Below are 23,960 nucleotides of genomic sequence, written 5' to 3'. Positions count from 1 at the left end.
ATAGTCTTTCTATATCTATAGCCTATTTCATCATTTGTTGGCAGAAGAAGCTTGTAAAGGAGCTTCACCATTTAAAAAAGAAAAATCAATAAATTAAAAATGTAGTTAGTAGTAGCATATTTGTTAATCACCAAAGTTGGGTGAATTCAAATTCAGTGTCCAAAGTATTGAATTCAGTAAAGAACTTAATTTGCGACCTTTAATTGGTTTGCGGGTGTGTAGTATAAATATCTTCCCAGACATCCAAATTCCCAAATCTTGGCATTGCCCTTTTACCTTTGACTTGCAGTCTTCGTATCCATATAAACACTTGGGCCAAAAACAGGAAATATGTAATAAAAGTAGATAAGTGGTCAAGTGTGGGTATTGGAACAGGCTCTTACTCCGATGTTTTTTACTCATAAGGAAGCATTTGGACCCATAGTTTTTCATGATTTTTTTAATTAAACTTGTCAAATAAACGGTTCTTTTGCTGCAGTGGCCTCATGGCAAAGTCACCCGGGTTTTGTTCACCTACAAAATATCATACATGCAGAGCATTCGGCATCCTACTCATTTGACACAGTTCCTTTTGCACGTGTAGCAGGGAAGCTCACATGGACACAGGAACACTCGGTGTACACTCCTCAACTGATAGAAAATAGACCCAGGTGATACAATACAAGAGTCAGCAGAGAGACGTATTTGCATCCCAGTTCTTCACAGTCAGCACTATTATTGTGCAATCAGCAGCACTGAGAGAAAACTCTCTTGATGTAACGTTATGAAGTTTCAATGCGTGTCGGTAATGAGGCATTAACAGTCATCAGGAGCACAGGATATCTTCAGCGGTGTGCTCTGCTCATGGCCCACTGCTTCTCTGAGCCACTAATAACAAACACAACCATGTAAACACATCCATTTCACAGGTGGGGTGGTGCTGCAGTCTGACCGCTGAGATTTCGGAGATTAGCTCCAGCTCTGATCCAGAAGCGCTTCAGTGTGATCTTGCTCCTCAAAGGTATTTCCGGCATTTACAAAACTGCAGCGTCAAGTTTACGCCATCCCTCCCTATTCTATCTGCGGGTCTTGGGGCAGTCCGGAGTGCTGGGTCGGTGTGTATGTGTGCTGATTCAAGCCTAAGCGCAGCCTCTGGTGTCTTGGTAATTGAGCGTAATTTGGCTCCCTGCAGTAAAACTAATGGAGCGGAGACAGCCGGAGAGTAGCAAACAGGACAAAAGTAGCACAGGATGGAGGGAAACAGCTGAAAGAGCTTTTTAAGAGTGAGTCCATTGAGGCTAGTCTTCACCTCAGCTGTTACTGAACTAGATTTGCTGGCTACACCAGCCCCCAAACCATCAGCATACCCCTGGGACAGCAATGAAATCCTGGAGAAGTATTACAAGAATTTCTTCATTCAGTCAGACTGTGAAAAGAGGAGCTGAAGTCAGTGGACCAACAGCCAGCAGAACTGGAATTAGATGGAAGTGATTCAGTGATTCACTAATGTAGTAAAAACGTGAAGGTTATGTTTCGGTCCTGAATGAGTAATGAGAGTTTTGATGAGAAATGTGCAGGAAGAGTGACGGCTCATTTCCTGTCTCTGGGTGGTGGGTAAGCAGTAACTGTTATGTTTGTTTAATGTGTAATGCTAATAACATTCATTAATTAATGTATGTATTGATTCAAACTAGTAACTCAAACTTTTAGAGTACCATAGGGGAAAACATTAGGAACAGTTTTGTGCTTTGCTATGTTTGTGTTTACCTCCATACTGAAGCAGTCCACAGTGTTTAATCATGTTTACTGCATAAATTTAATTTATAAATAATAATAATAATAAAAAAAAATACTTTGCAATTTCACACTTATTTTTATAATAAATTATTTTTATATAATATCCATTCAATGTTTACCAGTTCATGAGCACATTTTATGGGAAATTTAGGTGTTTACAGACATCTCCAATTAGGTTTAGCTCAGTGGTTCTCAACCAGAGGGCCGAGGTCCACTAGGGGACCTCAAGATGACTTAAAATAATTTGAATTTAAAATTTAATTGATTTTAAAAGGTTTAGCATGACTATATTAGCCACTGTTGGTGGTTGCTGTAACTACACCATCAGGACCCAGAACAGTTTCCATATATCCATTATACATACAGTACAGTCCAAAAGTTTGGAACCACTAAGATTTTTAATGTTTTTAAAAGAAGTTTCGTCTGCTCACCAAGGCTACATTTATTTAATTAAAAATACAGTAAAAACAGTAATGTTGTGAAATATTATTACAATTTAAAATAACTGTTTTCTATTTGAATATATTTCACAAAGTAATTTATTTCTGTGATGCAAAGCTGAATTTTCAGCATCATTAATCCAGTCTTCAGTGTCACATGATCCTTCTGAAATCATTCTAATATGCTGATCTGCTGCTCAAGAAACATTTAATGTGTACAATTGTATAACATATTTGTGTACAATATTTTTTTTCAGGATTATTCGATGAATAGAAAGTTCAAAAGAACAGTGTTTATCTGAAATCTAATCTTTTATAACATTATAAATGTCTTTACTGCCACTTTTGATTGATTTTATGCATCCTTGCTGAATAAAAGTATTCATTTCTTTCATTTTTTTTCAAAAGAATAAAAATAAAAATTCTTACTGACCCCAAACTTTTGAACAGTAGTGTATAATGCTACAGAAGTTTTGTATTTCAGATAAATGCTGTTCTTTTGAACTTTCTATTCATCAAGGAAACCTGACAAAAAAAGTACACAACTGTTTTCAACATTGAAAATAATCATAAATGTTTCTTGAGCAGCAGATCAGCATATTAGAATGATTTCTGAAGGATCATGTGACACTGAAGACTGGAGTAATGATGCTGAAAATTCAGCTTTGCATCACAGGAATAAATTACTTTGTCAAATATATTTAAATAGTACACAGTTATTTTAAATTGTAATAATATTTCACAATATTACTGTTTTTACTGTATTTTGAATTAAATAAATGTAGCCTTGGTGAGCAGACGAAACTTCTTTTAAAAACATTAAAAATCTTAGTGGTTCCAAACTTTTGGACTGTACTGTATACACTATATTGCCAAAAGTTTTGGGACACCTGCCTTTACATGCACATGAACTTTAATGACATCCCATTCTTAATCCGTAGGGTTTAATATGGAGTTGGCCCTCCCTTTGCAGCTATAACAGCCTCAACTCTTCTGGGAAGGCATTCCACAAGGTTTAGGAGTGTGTTAATGGGAATTTTTGACCATTCTTCTAAAGCGCATTTGTGAGGTCAGGCAGTGATGTTGGACGAGAAAGCCTGGCTCACAGTCTCCGCTCTAATTCATCCCAAAGGTGTTCTATCCGGTTGGGGTCAGGCCAGTCAAGTTTCTCCACACCAAACTTGTTCATCCATGTCTTTATGGACCTTGCTTTGTGCACTGGTGCGCAGTCATGTTGGAACAGGAAGGGGCCATCCCCAAACTGTTCCCACAAAGTTGGGAGCATGAAATTGTCCAAATGTCTTGCAGTGTTAATTTTGACAGCAAATTTTGATTTAGTTTTAGTCATATTTTAGTAATCGGAAATTGTTTTAGTTTTTAAAATCTACAGTAGATTTAGTCGACTAATTTAGTTAAATTGTAATGCATTAAGCATTTCCAATAGAAATGCTTCCACAGATCCAATACACTCATATAGACATCTGATATTCCCCAAACTGTTTATGTTCACCTGAATGTACTTTGCTCGCCAAGGCGGACAGTTTTTGACCATTCAAGTGCAAAAACACATGAAAGAGCAAAATTCAGCTTTCGTTTAAAATTTATTAGCTTTGATTTTTAGTTTTTCTGCTTTCATTGTAATTTTAGTTAAAAGTTTTTGTAATTTTTTGTGTTTGTCTTTTAGTTTTTGCTTTTAAATGTCTATAAGTTTTTATTTCTGTTTATTTAAATACCTCAGGTTAAGCTAAAGCTTAGAAACTATGAAATAAATAAGTTTACATTTTTATATATTTATCTTTTATTTCAGTTAATGTTTATTTCAAGTAATGAAGATTTCTTTGGTTTTAGGTTTAGTTAACTATAATAACCCTTATACTTGTAAAATATATTGAATAATGTGTCAAATAATGTTCTTAGTCTTTCCTTCCTGTGACAGAATATACAGTAGTTTACAATGAATTAAATATAAATTAAATTAAATACAGTTTATTGTTTAAACAAAATAACAATAATGACCAGGAAAAAAATAATAATTATAAACCTTACCGAAATACACCGTGACTCTTATTCTGAAATGTCTGCAGTATGCACTGTAGCAGGCTGCTCATGAGGGTGATAAAATATGCATTTCTTACAACCATCTAAAACATACTACCATATAAACATCGTGTAGTAAACATTGTCATAATTCATCAACATTAGCTTATAAGCAATCGCATGGCATAAATATGCGCTATTCAATAATTGTGCAGCAGTCAGATGTGCTGCTGCACAAGCCTGTAGAGCGCACAACAGCGCCGCTTTTCCTGCGGTTAGATCAGCACATTACAATTCAAATGGGACAGCAACACAGATGGGACTTCAAATGGAACTTCAACACAAGACAGCAGTTCTGACTGGATATCTTCCCAAATCGTCCCTCTCTTTCATTTTCGTCTCGTTTTTATTCGTTGATGAAAATTAGAGTAGATTTTAGTCATAGTTTTAGTCATTCAAAACACATTTTTATTTAGTCATCGTCTCGTTTTCGTCCGTGAAAAAATGTCAATGACGAAAATTATTCGTCAACGAAAACACTGATGTCTTGGTATGTTGAAGCATTAAGAGTTCCTTTCACTGGAACTAAGGGGCCAAGCCCAACCCCTGAAAAACAACCCCACACCATTATCCCCCCTCCACCAAAATTTACACTCAGCACAATGCAATCAGGCAAGTACAGTTCTCCTGTCAACCACCAAACCCAGACTCGTCCATTGGATTGCCAGACAGAGAAGCGTGATTCGTCACTCCAGAGAACACGTCTCCACTGCTCAGTGGCGGCATTCTTTACACCACTGCATCCGACGCTTTGCATTGCACTTGATGATGTAAGGCTTGGATGCAGCTGCTCGACCATGGAAACCCATTCCATGAAGCTCTCTACGCACTGTTCTTGAGCTAACCTGAAGGCCACACAAAGTTTGGAGGTCTGTAGCTATTGACTGCAGCAACCTGTTCTTTCACAAATGTTTGTAGAAAAAGTCTGCATGCCTAGGAGCTTGATTTTATACACCTGTGACCATGGAAATGATTGGAACACCTGAATTCAATGATTTGGAGGGGTGTCCCAATACTTTTGGCAATATAGTGTACACACACACACACACATATATATATATACATATATATATATATATGTAATGTGCAATTAACAGTAAAACTTTTGTACAGCAAAAATAACTTTAAGCGGATGACAACTGAAGTCTTGCACATTAAAATTACAAATGGCCACGTCTGCTCTTAAGTTAAAAATAAGGTGGATAGTAGATTTTTTAAGCTGTAACACACTTACATTTTTCACTGTGAATGAATCAGCCTGAGTCAGCACTGTCATCATTTTTCTGTGGCTCTGTGGAGTAATTAGTCACATGATATTAATGACTCAGATGATTGGCTCAAAAAACAGAACGTCCATGAGCAAACATTTCCTATGCCAACTGAGCATTTGCTATCAAAATGAGTAGCTAACGGTAGCTGATATAACGGTAGTTTCTTGAAACTCTTTGGTCTGAGCGAGCAACCGTATCCAAGAGGGGAGGAGCTTATCAAATGGTCTAAAGTCCTGAGGGGGTCAGAGAGGAATCACCACATCTACAAACTCCCCACTGCTAGCTGCAGCCATTCACACCTCCATTACTTAGACGTCCACTATTTCGTCCTGCCCTTCATCTATGAGAGAGAGAGTGAGACAAATAGAGAGTTAGAATACTGGAACCATATGTTCCACATCACTGATTAAACATCTTTATAGTCATTGCCTTCGCTTCCCTGTATCTCAGTCTCCCTCTCCACCATAAAATCCAAACATATGCTTTTTATCTATGATAGAGAGTGGCACTGCATTTTTACATAGGCCACACACTCATAGTTTGAGATTGATCACATTTACTGGAACTGCAATAATAAACAATATCAAGACTTTTTTATTGTGTCTTTAAGGATTTAGTACCATTTCTTTAAAGGTGCCCTAGAACTAGTTTTAACAAGATGTAATATAAGTCTAAGGTGTCCCCTGAATGTGTCTGAAGTTTCAGCTCAAAATACCCTATAGGTTTTTTTTTTTATTAATTTTTTTAACTGCCTATTTTCAGCCATAATTACATATGCACCGATTTAGCGTGCGGCCCCTTTAAATCTGGCGCTCCCCCGCCCACGAGCTCACGACTGCCTTAAACAGCATAAACAAAGTTCACACAGCTAATATAACCCTCAAAATGGATCTTTACAAAGTGTTAAGCTAACATTACACACTGTTGGAGAGATTTATAAAGAATGAAGTTGTGTTTATGAATTATACAGACTGCAAGTGTTTAATAATGAAAATAACGACAGTCTTGTCTCCGTGAATACAGTAAGAAACAATGGTAACTTTAACCTCATTTAACAGTACATTAGCAACATGCTAACGAAACATTTAGAAAGACAATTTACAAATATCACTAAAAATATCATGTTATCATGGATCATGTCAGTTATTATTGCTCAATCTGCCATTTTTTGCTGTTGTCTTTGCTTGCTTACCTAGTCTGATGATTCATCTGTGCACATCCAGACGTTTTGCCCTTGTTTAATGCCTTGAACATGAGCTGGCATATGCAAATATTGAGAGCGTACATATTAATGATCCCGACTGTCACGTAACAGTCGGTGTTATGATGAGATTCGCCTGTTCTTCAGAGGTATTTTAAACAAACGAGATTTATAGAAGGAGGAAGCAATGGAGTTTGAAACTCAGTGCATGTCTCTTGTTATTCATCTATGGCAAGGTAAATTCAATTTTTCATTCAATGGCACCTTTAATCTGATCGTACAAACACAATTCCAAGAGTGCTAACATTGTTAGACAACTAGTTGTCAAACCTGGTTGTGTTTATACAGCACATATCAACCAAACTCACACTCAAAATTGAACTGTGTACTCTAATGAAGTCGCTGTGGATATAAAACGCAGCTGTCATGAAAGGTGTATAAACAGGAATCTATTTAGTGCACTGTATTCGGTTCCTGTGTCAACATAGCCACTATATTAGGTTGTTTCCCTGCAGTAATACAGCTACGCTACGAGTGGGCAGCTTCAATTAGCATCAACTCATGGCGTCTTGCTAAACATTCAGAGACTAATCAACTTCACACCATTTACACTCCTCCACATTACACCACTGCTAAAACTCCTATCATTATGCTGTGTTATGACTGTTATGATATGAATTTCGGATAATGAGGGCTTTAGGTGGGCTGAGGTGAAGGCTAACTGAAAGAAATTATACTCCTAACAGTAAACTTAGGCCCTGTTTACACCTGGTATTAAGATGCGTTTTGGTCGATCGGGTCACAAGTAGACGAAGGAGACTTACCCGTTTACACCTGGTGTTTTAATCTGCCATTTTTGTCCACTTTTAACCACTTTTGTCCTGATTTCTTCAAGGGGAGGGTCTATGGGCAGGTGAATGTATGGATTTTTTCAGATCCTTCAATCTAATGGACACAATAAGCTTGCACAATTTACGTATCAACACACCCGGATACTACAGATAAATACGGAGAGCAGCAGCTTTCGTTTCTGCTCCGATTGCCGCAAGACCACACCGAACGCTGTGTGTGTATGTTAGAAATCAGGAACTGTGAGAGAACATTGTGCTTAGTATGTTTTTAATCTTCAAACCAAACTTGGGTCTTCAGCCAACAAGTTTAAATCTTATCAGGCTAGCGCGCTCCCTATAATGTTTACGCATTAGGTCAGTAGGTGGAGAGTAGACACATTTGATCACAATAGCGTTTACACTACGAAAGCAATCCGAATCCAAATTCGCCTACCTCTGGAAGTGGTTGAAAGTGGACAAGCTCAAAATGTTTTACACCGTTTACAACTGTATTTAGCATCGTCCGATTGACCAAAACGCATCTTAATACTAGGTGTAAACAGGGCCTCAATGCTTGTCTATAACCCTGCCCCTACCTTTCAAAATACACAAAGGACGTAGAATACATCTTAGTATCCACCTTATTTTGCAACAAGGAAGTAAGCTATTTTCTTTGAAGAATAACAAAAGTGCAATAAACAGTAATACCATTAGCGCTACAAACCGGTGTGTTTATGATTATGATAATACATTAAAAGTAATATGGTAACAGTTACCAGTTTGCAATATAAAGCAGCAATGTTTTTGTTCAGGTACAATAACTGGAAACTTATTTAAAAAATAAGGTGGATAGAGCAGTGGTATGTGCTGGATTTCTGAAATTAAGGTAAATTCATGTTCTATTTCCATTGATGTTTAAAAAATTCCAGGTTAAAGGCTTATAGGACAGCATTTACCTGACATGGAAAACAAAAACAGCAGGAAACAACATAAAAATATGAATTAAAACTAAATCACATCAAGGTTTCAGCACAGCTACCTTTTCAGATCATTAGTGAACAAAGCCTCAGTAAACCCTGCAGACAAAATAACTATGCATGGAAGTGCAGCTTTAATTTAACAGAGCTGAGTGCTCACATCATTTCAAGTCATTTTCAGGTTTCTGATGTAACTGACAGTGGTGTTGTCGGAGTGGGTGTTGTTTACTTTGTAAATCATCCACCCATTTCTACTAGTTTGACACGTTTAGCAATGGAACCGTTGCGAACGTGATAGATGGGATTTATATTAGATCGTCGGGGTAATGAGCCAATCACAGCGTGATGGAGGTCCTGCCTCATCACATGTTCCAACCCTCACATTCTTGACATGCTTTCGGACCTCAGTGAGAACATAAGCTCAAGAAAGGCAAAAATCTTCTTTGCTGGTGTCGATGAACAGTGTTATTGTATAAAATGAGTCATTTAGTAATATTGGTTTTGTTTTATTTTTGCATTGTCAATTAATAGAGGAGCCTCATTGGAGACAGTGTTGTCGCTGTTAACTAAAACAAACTATTAACTCTTTCCCCGCCATTGACAGAATATTCCGTCATTTATGAGACGACGCTTCCCTGCCACTGACGGAATTTTCTGTCTTTTCACTGTTATACTGTAGGGGCGCTATTACACAACTTCTGAAAGAGTACAGAATCTCTGGATCAAAATATGAGAAAAAAGAAGCAGAAACAAGTGATAAAAGCATTGCTTATGCATGTTGTAGATGTTGTTGTTTTTTGGGGGGGGGGTTTCTGTTTTTTTTTTTTTTTTTTCTCTAAAATGTTGCTTTTTTGTGAAACTTGTGAAACCCACATTCAAGTGTTGATAAAAGAATGCATGAAAATTGAAATTGAAAATTATCAAAAATGTTGGGAGTGGCTGGCAACTTTAAAAAAAATGTTGGTGGGGAAAGATTTTTAATTTTTTTTTATTAATTGAAATAAACATGAATTAAACTTAAAAAAAAACACCTGAAAAAAAAAAAAATTAGAAATTAGAAAAAAAAATTTTTTAAATATATAATGATGACTAAAGCAAAAAAATAATAATATTGAAACAAACTAAAATGAAATTGAAACTAAAATAAAATTGAAATTTTTGAGAAAAAAAGCTTATTTAAAATATGAATAAATACTAAAATAGTAAATAAATAATACTAAAATAATTCAGATTGGAGAAAACACTGCATTAAACACGCAATGAATATTTATGGCAGGTTGTGTGATGTTTTACAAGCACCCTGTAGCATAATGCTATATACATACAGTAAGATATTCTTTGGAAGTCACTCTTTTTCTCTCTCTTGCTTCATCTCCTCTGTTAAGATCACAGAGATTAAGCATTTGGTGTTTCAAATTAATAAAGAAAATTCACTCAACCACACCACTGTTCACCATTCATGAATCAATTCTTTAATTTTTCCCACAAAACGCTTTCCTCACCACCAGAAATGAATACCAGGATTAGTTATGGAGTTATATCCAGTGCCGTCCTCACAGTCGTGTCTTAATTGAGGTGACTTTCACACCACTGTAATTTCAGACAAGTGACCTACTAGATGAGAATTAATCAATTCAAATTATTATCATTCATATGGCCTGTCACTGTAACTCTCAAATGGACTCATATATAGCCAATAAAAAGGGGAAAATGAAGAGGAGTGTGATTTGAAATCTGTATTTAGGTTTAATAATGGAAGATAATTTTGCTGGTACATGGCTGACTTTAAAGAATATTTGAAAATGAATACACGTAGGTGTTTTACTATAGGTAAGATTTGGTTGAAACATCAAGATACTGGAGGTAATCAGATTTCTTTCAACCCCACAGGAACACAGGCTCGCTCAAGTACACTCTCCATTTTATGCAACCAATCTTTCTCAGGGGAAAACACACTGAACAAAAATAAAAGATAAGAAAGAAAATGGAAGACATGAGCAAATAAGTAAGGACAAATGCCAAGACGTTAGGAAATACAAGTGGGTTTATATATATCTATATATATATATATATATATATATATATATATATATATATATATATATATATATATATATTATATATTTCTGGAGGGAAGGATTAGCCGATTATATAGGGGTGTATATTCAACTTTAGAATCTGACTATATTTAGAGCATGAATCAGATGACGGAGTTTGTGATCTTGAATGCTGTTCTGTCAACATTCATGCTGGATAATTTATATATAAGCCAGTCATTTTCTGGTTCCCCTGAGTGTGTTTTGTTGTTGTTATTGTAGTAAAGCATGTTGATGAAATCCAAACCCATTTTGAAAAAGAGAGATGTCTGAAAGAGAAAGCCAACTGAGGCATGACTGCCTTCCAGACGTGTTCATCTGCAAATGGCAGGCTGTGAAAGTGACTTTCTCCCCTCCCTTCAAACAGAGAACGCCATCCTGGCTTTCGGGAACGACACAGAACTGAAATCTGCCACCAACCAGGCTCCGGGCTCCAATACTAACGCTTACAACCAGATGTTAGTTACCAGCACCGAGACAACCACTACCACCATTGGTGCTGTCATGGAGACCGAGCAGAACATTCTGCGTCCACAGATGCCCACACAGGTACAAGCCTTTATTCCGGCTGCTCTGAGTGCCAGTATGTGTTCTAGGACCTTTTGAAAATCTAACTCGCCATGTTCCTGCTAGATCAAAACCCATCTTTCACATTCACTATTCATCCCTGTCAGAGCTTTGTTGTGAGTGAACACAGATTTGCATTGTCTATGATATTGCATCCTAAAAATCTAGACTGTCCAGACTGCGATGCAGAGAGAAAAATATATCCATTTTAATCAAATCCTGATCACATGGATTTCTTTTTTCTCCATTCAGTTTTATTGTATGTCTGTCTGAACAAAGCCATAGATGTGTGTTTGTCTCACTGCTTAAAGAAACAGCGTAAACCAGCCTACATGATTACTGTTGCTTGTTTCCTTGCCTGGCCAAGCTCACCACACTAGTCTGGTTTTATGCTTTTAGAAGGGTTTTGGGATTTGTCAGCTGATTTGCTAGATGGACCAGGGGTGCGTTTCCCAAAACTATGGTCGTGTGTTCCGTCATTACCAATAGAGTTCAATGGGACTGAGGACAATAGCTGACCAATGATGCTTTGAAAAAATGTAGACCAGCTAAGACTAGCAAACCACCTTACTGTAGACTGGCTTAAGTTGGTGTTTTGTTATTTTCTAAAGCAGTGATTCTCAACTTGTTTCAATCAGGACACAGATTTTACATTGAAACACAATGCCGCAATCATTTAAAACTGAATTTTGAGAGTTTTATGCTCTCAGAAGCCAATCATTTATGCAAGTAAACCTGTATTTATAATCAGGTGTGCATTATTTTATCTTGTATAGTTTTGTTCATGCATACATCTAGTAGGGTAAAATGGAGAAGATGCCCCCCTTAAACGTGCCGTAGAACATCTTTTTAAAAGATGTAATATACATCTAAGGTGTCAAGGCATGTGTAATGCCTTGAACATGGGCTGGCATATGCAAATATTGGGGTCATACATAGTAATGATCCAGACTGTTACGTAACAGTCGGTGTTATGTTGAGATTCGCCTGTTCTTCTGAGGTCTTTTAAACAAATGAGATTTACATAAGAAGGAGGAAGCAATGGAGTTTGAGACTCACTGTATGTCATTTCCATGTACTGAACTCTTGTTATTCAACTATGCCAAGATAAATTAATTTTTTTTAGGAAATTAATATAAACTTTTGCTAATTTAGTTGTTATAGCAAAAAAAAAAAAAAAAAAGAAAAAAAAAAGTCAAATATTAAAAAAGGGGTAAAATGGTCCCTGGGTAAGTTGGCCACCTACCTGGGGTAAGAATCCCCCCTTGGATCAACTTTTAGAGAATGTATTGAATGACTTTTGATATAATTCTTATTAATATTTCATTATAATTAATGTAATGTGTCATTAATGTAAAATACTAAATCAACTATTCTATTTAAAATGTAGTTAAATAATTGAATAGTCGAATACCAGTAAAAAAAGCTTAATCTGAAAGGTAAAATTATTCTATGATTTATGTACAAGCATTATATGAATATTTACATATTTATTTAATATTTTATTAACACATTTTAATTTAAGATATAATACCAATGAAATCAAATTGAATGATTTTACTCAATTATATATTGTAATGAAAGGGAAGATGTCTGAAATGTACATCTAATTTACTTACACCAAGGGTCTAATTTTATCTTTTTACTTTAAAATAACTTTAAGACACGCACAAAAAACTTTGAGATTCAACATAACACAATGTCATAGATCACTATTTTCCAGAGGCACAAAATTAGATCATTTAACCTTAAAACAGTTTGACAAAATTAAAAATAGGCTCATCTTTCCCTGGGGGGGCATCTTTTACCATGTTACCCTACTGTGTCTGTTAGTGATACGATACCTCTACCAGACAAAATATACATATAGAAAGGACAGGATGAGATGATAAAGCGATAAAATTCAGAATATCAAAGTGAAAAAGATTCAAACAAAAGCATATCATGTATCTAAATCTCTCACTTGCTCTTTTTGTTTTGTAGATGAACGAGAGAGACAGACTGTGGGGCGACTCCACGCTCCCGCCTCCTGATCTCTATGACGAAAGTCCTCCAGCAGCCCACCTGGCCATGTTAATGTGGCTCCTCCCCTTCCTGCTGCTGGCTCTCCAACTTTAAAATCAAGCAACCAATCAAAGCACTACAGAACTGGGACAGTGTGCGTGTGTTCATGAGTTTCAACTTCCACATCACAATAACTCGTTCAGAGAGGACACAAGAACTGCAAAACTCTTTAAATATATGAAACCCTGCTCCATTCCTCAACGCAGTTTAGTGATTCATTGTCTGGATGTTCACAATGACTGATTTCAAGGGTTTAAATAATTGTGTGTGTCTCTCTCTCTCATATTTTGGACTGAAGATGGTGCCCGTGTAAGATAAAACCACCTCCTCTCTTCAAAACGAGCGTCATGCGCACTCTACGATTCTCACGTAAAAGAAGAAGAAAAAACTACAACAACTACCTGTTCATCATCCATATTTTAATATCTATTTTCCCCAGCTCTTTTGAATGGATGGCGTCAGTACGTGTGCTGTATATTCACCCAGATCGAAGTGTGTTGTGATGTTTTCTTGAAGAAGCACAGGAAAAAGTGGTAAGAGAAAGGAGACTGATGTAAAAGTGTCTATGATGAGAGCTCTTTCATGGGCTTCAGAGGGTTACAGAGATGGTCTTTATTTTTGTAATGTGGCTGTATTGTTCAGATGTATATCTCACAGGCTGGTTCTCTCTTGAGCGCACGTTTGCTAAGAAAAATGGCACGGAAATGAAGAGGAGCACAGCTTAAAGTATCTTGATGAATGCTATGATCATTGAGCGGTTCTTGTATACTTCACCTGTGAATATGGGTGTCTGGAATACTGCATCAAACTGCTTATTGCAAATGGAAAAAGAAGCACAAAACACCTTGATAAACAAAGCACTTCCTGTTCATGTGAATTCAAGCAGCTTTATCATATCTCCTAATTCACTGTTTGTCTCAGCCAATCAAAACGAGCACAAGGGTCCATCAATTCTCTCCAGTGACTGACAAGTTTTCTGCGTCCCCATTCCATGAGCACTCGACATCTGCAATTGTGTTGCTTTTTTTATTCTCGATTGTCCTGTGATAAACAAGGCGAGTGGAAAGGAAATGCTTTGACCCCCAACAACCTCCAGAGACTATTGATAACCAGCGACCGGCGTCCGAAATCGGGGCAAAGCATTTCTGTCAAATGGGTTGAAATTGTGGATTTTACTTATTACCTGAAAAATAAAGCTGCCAGATACGGATGTACAGAATAATGTTTGTGTTACCAAATATGTGCATGCGGTGAATGAGTGCCGAAGTTTGTTATGATCAGCAGACTCATTGAATTTGAGGTAAAATACGCTCACATTATAGTGAAAAAAAATACCTGTGAGATTCTTCACATAAATGAAGATGTCTACATTTTTGCTGTCGCAGAGAAAAAATAAATACTGTTGTAGTGAAGTATATCTTTAAAAATCTAATTAGCCAAAATTAATAATAATTACTCTAGGGGATTCATAAATGACTGATGTTGTAATTCTGCAGAAATCTTCAACTTCTGTGGGCGCAGATTGTGTGTGGGTCCGCCGATCAGCTCAAGCTGAGGGGGTAATGAGTAACTCGGGGAGTGAAGTAACCCTCATTTATTTGGAGCACTGACGTCGCTTTGCCACCTATGTGCATCGCCTGGGTCAGCACACACATCCACACTGCCCTTCAGCATGAACAACCCCCAACAAAATGAGACACCCACAACTGCCACTGCCACAAAACATACTATAGGATATCTGAACATCTCAGGAAGACGACGAATGTTCAGAGGTTTGCTGGCATACCAAATCACTCTTACGCTAAAATCAAGGGCTGTCATGTTATTCAGTGTATGGAATTCTCGCTCTCTGCCCAATCAGAGAAATTTCTCTGAATAGAAACTACTATTACCACTACTAATGAAAATAGAGCTGCAAGCAGCAATTAAGGGGCAAACTAAAAAAATCCTCGTAAAATTTCCTGTAAAAAAACGGCAGCTGTGGTTGCCAGAACTTTAACGTAAAAAATACGGTAGCAACGCTTTAGGTTTTACGGGACAGCACATTGTAAAATATAATGTTAAATTTACCAACCTATTGAAGTACTAATATCTGTTTGTATCTTTGTAATACACTGATGAGTCACATGATGAATCAAAGTTCATCACAAGCACTATCATGGTAACACATGAAATTAAAAAAAAAATGCAATAAAATTTAACAGCATTAGAAGTAGCATAAAAATATACATAACTGATTAGAAAAAACTAAGAAGAAACAGTTATTTAAATGAAAATACATCAAATGTGAAGTGTCACACAGGGAATTGTGGGAATGTCAATGTCAATGACTTATTTTTCACTTCAAAAAATTTTGTGTTCTGTATTTTACCATAAAATTACATTAAATGTACATTAGATCTATTACAGTTATTCTCCATATATTGTACAGAAACTTTCTGTAAACTAACTTTTTTTCACCATAGCATTTTTACAGTCTTTTACCGTTAAAATCACGGTCATTTTTTACAGTGCAAAGAAGGCGTGATAAGTCATGCCAGCATGTCTGGGGATCAGACCAACTGAAATAATGAGTAATTAAAGACATTTTAAGATGATGTGTTCAAATGACTGAAAAAAATCATGAATACAATTCACTAGTAATATGATTATATGGTTTATCATTTTTGACCAATAGATGGTGCTGTTACCAAATTAATGTGGTGTGGTCAATGTGAGGTGACAATATTGACAATTTTTGTAATCAAATCATCTTGAGCCAAGGAATCATGGTGGCAGCTAGTTGGTGGCGCTAGAGGGATTGAATTGCTGTGGTTAATGTTCAGACTGTCCTCGATCAGTGTACCAAATTTCACAACTTTTTACCATATGGTTCAATGGGCTGCCACTGACTCAAGAATAGAAGATAACGACGAAGAAGAAAAAGATGAAGATGATGGCGAAGATTATAACAATAGGTGCTTGGCCCCTAATAATAATAGTTTTTTACAACGCCGGACACAACTGATATGATTAGCCTTTGTCTTGACTACGTAATCAAACAGCTAATAATGTGTTGCAAACATGTTCCTGTTTGTCATCTCAGAGTCAGCTGCCTTCTAAAAATCGGCATCCTTAGAAAAGCTTTAAACAGCATAAGTCAGTAGAGTAAGGTCCAGCCCTGCGTTGACAGGATTAGTTACATTTGTGACGGTATAGGGAACACGGTATAGGGAACATGGTATAGGGAACATGGGCAGTTTCAAACCTCATTTTTGAGACCTTCTTTGGTACTCTGCTGTTGAAAATACTCTAAAATGGTTTTTAGACATACATACAACATTAAAAACTTGATGTTCACCTATAAGAGCCTATAATGCAAATCTAGCCTAAAAGGATTGAAAATGTCCATCATTTAGCAGAGCTAGTTTTTAGTTATTTGCTTACAGGGTTGAATTGCTGAGATTGACGAATGCAGTCAACACTATAATTTATGTATAAATTGAGAAAATGGAATGAAATTATTTTCTTGTACTCCAAATTATGACTTTCATGGACCTGTAATTTTAAAGAACGTTCCATTTTTTTTTTTTTTTTAATGGACAAATCATGCAGTAAACAGATGTCTGCAGCTAAATAGCACATTCATGATAATTAAAATCTTTTTACAAAAGAACAAAAAAATTAACTGGTTGCATACAGTCGAGAAGGTCAAGACCTCCGAGATGGCACAGGGAAACCATTTTAAGGAGGGGATTTGAGGAAAGTGCCACAAACTCTTGGAATATTTACCATCTCGGCTTTTGGATTCCTGCCAACGTATTTGATCAAATGCAAATATAAAGCTAATGGTGAGAATTTCCATTCAATTACGAAGCAGGAAAGTATCTCTAATATATCAGAGCGGCAAGACTTTGACAGCTAATCCCATTTCGACTGCATCTGTTCTGAAGAGGCACTGGATAAAAGCTCTCGCAGAGCTGAGGAAGTTGTCACGATGTTGTTTATCCTCATCCGCTTGCTGATAATAAGGACATAATGCATTTCATCTGTCCTGTTGTCACAAGTTGAAATGTTTACAACAGCACACTATGCTATGATGATAAAACAATGTACATCAGATGCAGAAGTGTTATGCCATACAGTAGTGTTTCCCCTTAGGCTACATGAAGAACTCAATAGTAAAAAAATACTGCAAAACGCAGCTTGCTTTCTCATTAAACAAATGATTAACAAAGAACAGGCAGTCATTTTACCATTTAATTATAGACAAAATGTTCTATGTCATTCTTTATGTACACATAATTACAAGGTCAGTTTAAAGTTTCAGGTCCTATTTTTTTCTTTAAAGTAGGCAGCTAGTTTAAAGTTTGTTCATGACATTCGCCATCTTACATACAAAAGAAGCTGCAATGCAGTCACATTTCAAAAGCCTGGGATACTCCACCCTTCAAGTGCAGTAAGTTGCTTAACAGAGACGGCATTCACATTACTGTCCATCACTATGTACAAAAAAAAAAAACTTGAGTGCACTTGCTGCTACATTATTTTATATATATATATATATATATATATATATATATATATATATATATATATAAACAAACGACAGACTCCGTATCTACAGTATCACTGTATATAGATGGTGCAGTCGGTGTGCGAGGAGTACTGTTTGAGGCTTACAGAGAAAAGCATCGAGAGAATTAGCTTCCATCTGACGGAAGAGAGACCAGCTCCTTTCATTAGACCACTTTGTGTGAGTGCGTTTTTCCCTTTTGGGCCCTAAAAATTTAACTCCGCGACCACCTTTACATTCGCACCTGACGGGTGACACAGGACATGAGTTTTCCATTGAGATCACAGACAGATTAATAACATCCTGTTTAGGCTGTCAGTGCTAGGTGTTTTGTTCTGGTCTAGCAACCTGTGTCCCTTTATTCATGGCACTCTAAACGCACCAAGAACTGGCAAGCAGATCATCTGTGCAGTCTCGAAACAGCCGCACGCCAGGATAATGAAAGATGTAATGACTGCGCTGCTACACGCACTTACACCGGTCTAGATTTCATAATGTCACATTTGCTCACTCTATCTCTGACCTTTCCATTGCACAAGGCAATCCACTCCATATCCTCGAGAATACCCGACGCAGGTCCGGGTTTGTGCATTTGTGTATGCAGATAATCCTCCGCCAGCCCAAAATGACATCTGACATTTTGCGAAACCCAAACAAGCTCGCTGCTGCCTGCCTGCAGTCTCCTTTTTTTTCTTCTTTCCTTGAAATGTGCCAGAGAAATGGACTGAGATTTCAGATAAGAGAGAAGTGAGAGGAAGTAAATAGCAGAAGCAGCACTATCATTACGGCAAACATAAACACTCATGTCTCGGATCACTACGCGGACACGTGAAAGGAGGTAATTCCAAAGAGAATGGAAGGATGCAAAAAAGCTCAAATGTAGACGCTCTTATTCGGGCAAACGTGAAAAACTCGGGAGAGACATCACAGATGACCTGTAAAGTCAAACGCTTGTAAACATACCAGCTTGTTGTGTTTTATTCCAGAGAGTTAGCGCACCAACCGCACACCCAATGAGACGCACGATTAATTATCATTAAGAAATAAAAGCAATTTGCGGCGACAGAATTACTACCGCCATGATTAAAGAGACAAAGACACATTATATGCCTCTAAAACTGTATGTGTTTGTGTTATAGCCATGCAGCCAAAGACTGTCTGCAGAAGGGAAGTGTTCGTGTGTGTGTGTTGCCTTCAACAGAGATGCAGCAGTGCAAAGATTCCTCTTCCTGATTGTAAAAATAGAATAAAATAACTGAAATAAGTTAAATATCATAAAGTGGCCCAGGATAAGTCCTATCAGTCAGGGTCACATAGGAGTTCAATTCCTGTAGTGTTTCAGAAGTGATTCAGTTTCTCCAATCAGAATCCACTTGGCTTCGATAAACCACGCCCCCTTGCGTCTCCTGTGAAAGTGACCCAGCCATAAGTGTGTGTTCCTATGACTCAGTCCTGGCAGGGGTCCGAGGTCAGAGGGCGAGGGGTAAATGTCAGATGCAGGTGGCGGGCTGTGCTAATGGCTGCTGTTTGCGGCTACGCAACCCTCCCGACTTCTCCTTATATCCCAGACACATCTGCTGAGAGACGTCCACTAATGCGCTCGCTACTGCCAGACCTGAGAAGAAAAGACAAAGAGGTGTTTTTGACCAACATTATAACGGCCCCGACAGCAGAAAGTGTAAAAATGTTCAGCACTCGGTGTGGGGCCAAATTGCATTGGCCCGCTGACCCACCTGACTGTCCTGGAGGTGGAATACCGCCGGGGCTTCTGGGTAATCTAACAAAGATGGAGAGCACTGCTGCCTTATTCCCAAAACAAGGCTCCAAAGCTATGGGCTTAGGCACAGACTGTGAGAAAAGAGAGAAACTGTTACAAAAAAATGTGTGAAGATTGCATCCCCCCCCATTTAATACAAAAGTTCTCTTAAAAATTATATTATCAGCTATCAGATATTATCATATCATATTATACACTACCATTCAAAAGTCTGGGGTGAGTAACTTTTTTTTATAAATTACAAAAACCTATTATTGTGAAATATTACAATTTAAAATAACTATTTTCATATATTTTAAAATGTAATTTATTCCTTGGATGGCAAAGCTGAATTTTCAAATTGAAGTGTCAAATTTCTACTTTATTCCAGACTTAAAGGCACAGTATGTAAGTTTCTCCTCTAGAGGTCGCTTTTTCAAAACAATAACAAAGGCGTAGCTTGATGATGCCGTGGCTGAGCATGGAATCATGGGAGTTATCATCCTCACATCTTCAGAAATCCGATGTGACTTCATGAGTGAGATATTGTATTAAAGCTTAATTAACGTTACTGTGGTGTGAAGCAGGGCGGTGCCGAGAGCTGTGGGATATTTTATGCTGCTGTTTTTATTATGCTTATACGCTGATTTCTCTGGATTTAAACATAGTTGGAAACATTTGATTAATGTAAGTACACCAGTCAACAAAATATATAACATTGCTGTAGTGGTTTTTAGATATATTAATCCAAAAATCTTACATATTGTGCCTTTAACAGCAAAACATGAAGATTTTTACTGGTCTCAAATATTTGAATCCCAATGTACATATAGGGATTTCTGACTCTAAATTTTGACTGAATGAGTCACATTCAAAAAATAACATTTTTGATATATTTTACTAGTGAGTGCAGGACACTATAATTCATTTATGTAAGTGAGGATAGCAAAATAATGTAAACTGACATATTATACCCAAAAATTCTTCATACAGTGGACTACCAGTGAAATTCATAAAAATTTGGAACCAAAAATTCAGATACTTTGACCTGACCATGTTTTGTTTAAGTGTTATCTGACACAATTAAGATTATTTCTTTCTGACACAGTTTAACTCTGAGATCTTGTCATATTTTACCATTTTTTAAACTATAATGAATAAACTGTATCAATGAATGAAATGTTCAAGGTGTCTGAATAAATTTTGGTTTGACTGTATGAACACCTGAGTCACTGCTACCTGATATTGCTGTATTATACTCTTATCCCATTCACCTCTTAACCGTGGTAAGACAACTGCACCAAATAGCATTTTGTAGGAAAACCCATGTTACTTTTACATATACTAGTGTACTGGAATGACTGCTATATTCCAAAGCACTGTACTTCAAAGAAAACCATGGCATTACCATGGTACTTACACAAAACAAAAACAAAACAAAAAAAACATGTTTTTTTGTAAGCATTATATGTTAATGCATGTGTGGTGCAGGGCTGAAAGCACATGACCTTCTGTTTTGGAACACACGCACAAATCATATTCCAACTTTGACCCATTTCACACTCTCATTTTGCCCTTAGTACCAAGACTTACATAAACTGTATTTTATACACACACACACACACACACACACACACACACACACACACACACACACACACACACACACACACACACACACACACACACACACACACACACACACACACACACACACACACACACACACACACACACACACACACACACACACACACACACACACACACACACACACACACGTTCTTTTTGCGTAACTGCCGAGTTTTCCCAGTGTGTGCTGTGTGTATGTGTGGTATTAGTGTGTATGCATCAAAAAGACTGTTCAATGACTGAGTGTTTGTGTGCTTACTGCGGCTCTCCTACCCCCATTCACACATTCTCCCCCCTGCACAGTACGCTTGCATATTCATTCCTCCTTTTCTTCATATATTCTTCTCTTTAAACCACTTCTTATCCTACTGAGGCCAGTTCACCCCCTCACTCCTCTCTATCTCTCTCCTCCTTGCACTTTCCCACTGTCAATTCAGAGCAGGGGGAACGTCATTTATCTTTAACGCCATACACACCTACTCTTCCAGCACACAAAAAGAAGAAACTCCTGGTAAAATTCAATTACAGCTGACGAAAGCAACGGCATGAGTATGTGAGTATGTATGTATGTATGTATGTATGTATGTATGTATGTATGTATGTATGTATGTATGTATGTATGTATGTATGTATGTAATTTATGTTATATGTTATATATATATATATATATATGCATCCATTACATTTCCGCTCAGGCTATTATCTGAGGCAACCAGACTGAGAAAGCAAAAGACAGGTTCTGTTTAATTAACTCTTATAATTAAAAAAGAAAACGAGTGCGACGGAGTGTGAGTGAGCGAGAGGGTAGACTGAGTGTGTCAGAGGCCAAATACTAGAGCATTGAATGCTCTGATGTCCACCGAGCTCGTGTGCTTTGTTCTTGTTTAGTCGTGTTTACTTTAGTTTCACACCCTCTGGGCCCTTCTATGAGATTTGAGAGAAATAACTGCATTTATAGCTTTTTGCTATCAAGGACGGCTGGATTGTAATTACGTTTAAACCTTGATAGTGAGCATAAGACATTGATGGAGTAGGAGTGAGAACTCGGCAAAGAGGTAAATCTAAATCGGATCTTCACTCTAGGGCTGTCATTACAGTGTTAGGACAACAAACACTACAAAACAGTAATTACAAACCTGCAATTCTTGAAATCAAATATAGCTGTAATACTATGTAATGCAGTTATTAGTTACAAATCTCATAGAGTGGTCAAGAGGCCTTGAAACTAAAGTAAAAAAATTAAAGAAAGCTTCATCTAAAGCCGGGTGTGCACAATACTGTTTGTACTGTCGTACGAGCTCGGAGAGTATTTTATTTCTCCCTGGAGAAATTGCAAGTCAGTCTCTTTTCCCCTCAGAATTGGACTTTATAACTCACAACTGAGTTTATATCTCATAATTCTGAGAAAAGAAGTCAGAATTATGAGTTTATCTATCACAATCTGAGAAAAGAAGTCAGAATTGCGAGGCATAAACTTGTAATTGCGAGAAAAGTCAGAATTGGGATAAACTCACAATTCCGAGATAAAAAGTCAGAATTTTGCGTTTATATAAATTCTGAGAAAAGTCAGAATTGCAAGATATAAACTCACAATTACAAGTAGTCAGAATTGCGAGATATAAACTCACAATTACAAGAAGTCAGAACTGTGATATAAACTAATTGCGAGAAAAGTCAGAATTGGGATAAACTCACAATTCCGAGAAAAAAAGTCAGAATTTTGAGTTTATATAAATTCTGAGAAAAGTCAGAACTGCGAGTTATAAACTCACAATTACAAGAAAAGTAGTCAGAATTGCGAGATATAAACAATTATAAGAAAAAAAAAGTCAGAATTGTGAGATGTATACTCTTAATTGACAAACAACAACAGAACAGAATTGTGAGATAAAATGATCTTTTAAATTGTTTTATTTCGTGGCAGAAACGAGCTTCCATAATGGCACGACCTCTAGAGTGTCTGAGCTTGCAGAGTGTATGCCCGCCTTAACTAGACACTGGACGTGTGATGGTTAAAAAGTTGCAGAGCACCACACTTTTAGAATGCGTCATACGTGAGACACTGCAAAAGACGCATGACGGTTAAAGATGTCCGTCCAGCGTGTTTACATTGAAAAACAACGTAACAATGTAAAAGTGGCGCAATGGAGCAGAAAAATGCATTCTGTGCGAAAAGCCCCTAAGGGTGTATTCAGGCCTATAGATCGTTTGCTTTGTTACAATGTTGCACTATCTTCTTGGTTTAGTTCACTTTCACATGGCAACATTTCTTAATGGATCAAAATTTGTTAATACAAGTCATGTGCAAGTCAATGGTAAGAGTGCATCCGTTTATGTTCAGGGATTCTGCTCATAGTGATCATCCGTCAGGATAGATAGACAACAGCTCCAGAGGCTTATTGTGGCTTTCTTTGTAGCTGCCATTATATTACTTTATCAAAGCTTTGTCTGGAAAACATTCTTACCATGTACCTATTTCGGAGAAGAGCAATTAGGCATAATTTTAAAATAAAAAGGCATGCTTTGGATTTCAATGACTATGGCATGCTCACCCCATCATACATTATGATACAGCCTGGTCCGTTAGGTCAGACTGCTTTCTCGCCACAAGCGAACTGCTCTAGAGTGGCCCAAAACCACCTCGTTCAGGCGATCTCAAAACATTTTTTGGGTGATGATCCAAGCATGTTTGCCGTGT

The 23,960-nt window shown here is 37.2% G+C and overlaps 2 protein-coding genes across 2 annotated transcripts in view; one reads left to right on the top strand and one right to left on the bottom strand.

Annotated features, from left to right (window-relative positions):
• Nucleotides 1-13,373, top strand: part of gfra4a (GDNF family receptor alpha 4a) — a 148,441-nt gene extending 135,068 nt beyond the window's left edge. Inside the window, exons 7-8 of the mRNA XM_067385097.1 lie at nt 11,056-11,237; nt 13,239-13,373. Coding sequence (XP_067241198.1) covers nt 11,056-11,237; nt 13,239-13,373 — 317 coding nt within the window. The remainder of the gene's footprint in view (nt 1-11,055; nt 11,238-13,238) is intronic.
• Nucleotides 13,374-17,858: 4,485 nt separating this feature from the next.
• The window catches only part of atrn (attractin), a 75,742-nt gene continuing 69,640 nt past the window's right edge, over nt 17,859-23,960 (bottom strand). Inside the window, exons 28-29 of the mRNA XM_067385798.1 lie at nt 19,608-19,722; nt 17,859-19,489 (exon numbers count right to left, since the gene is read on the bottom strand). Of these exons, the coding sequence (XP_067241899.1) occupies nt 19,365-19,489; nt 19,608-19,722 (240 nt within the window). The 3' untranslated portion in view covers nt 17,859-19,364. The remainder of the gene's footprint in view (nt 19,490-19,607; nt 19,723-23,960) is intronic.

Source organism: Chanodichthys erythropterus, chromosome 5, assembly GCF_024489055.1.
Source record: "Chanodichthys erythropterus isolate Z2021 chromosome 5, ASM2448905v1, whole genome shotgun sequence".
NCBI lineage: Eukaryota > Metazoa > Chordata > Actinopteri > Cypriniformes > Xenocyprididae > Chanodichthys > Chanodichthys erythropterus.
Note: the sequence above shows the minus strand (reverse complement) of the source record. Positions and strands in the feature narration are given on the sequence as shown.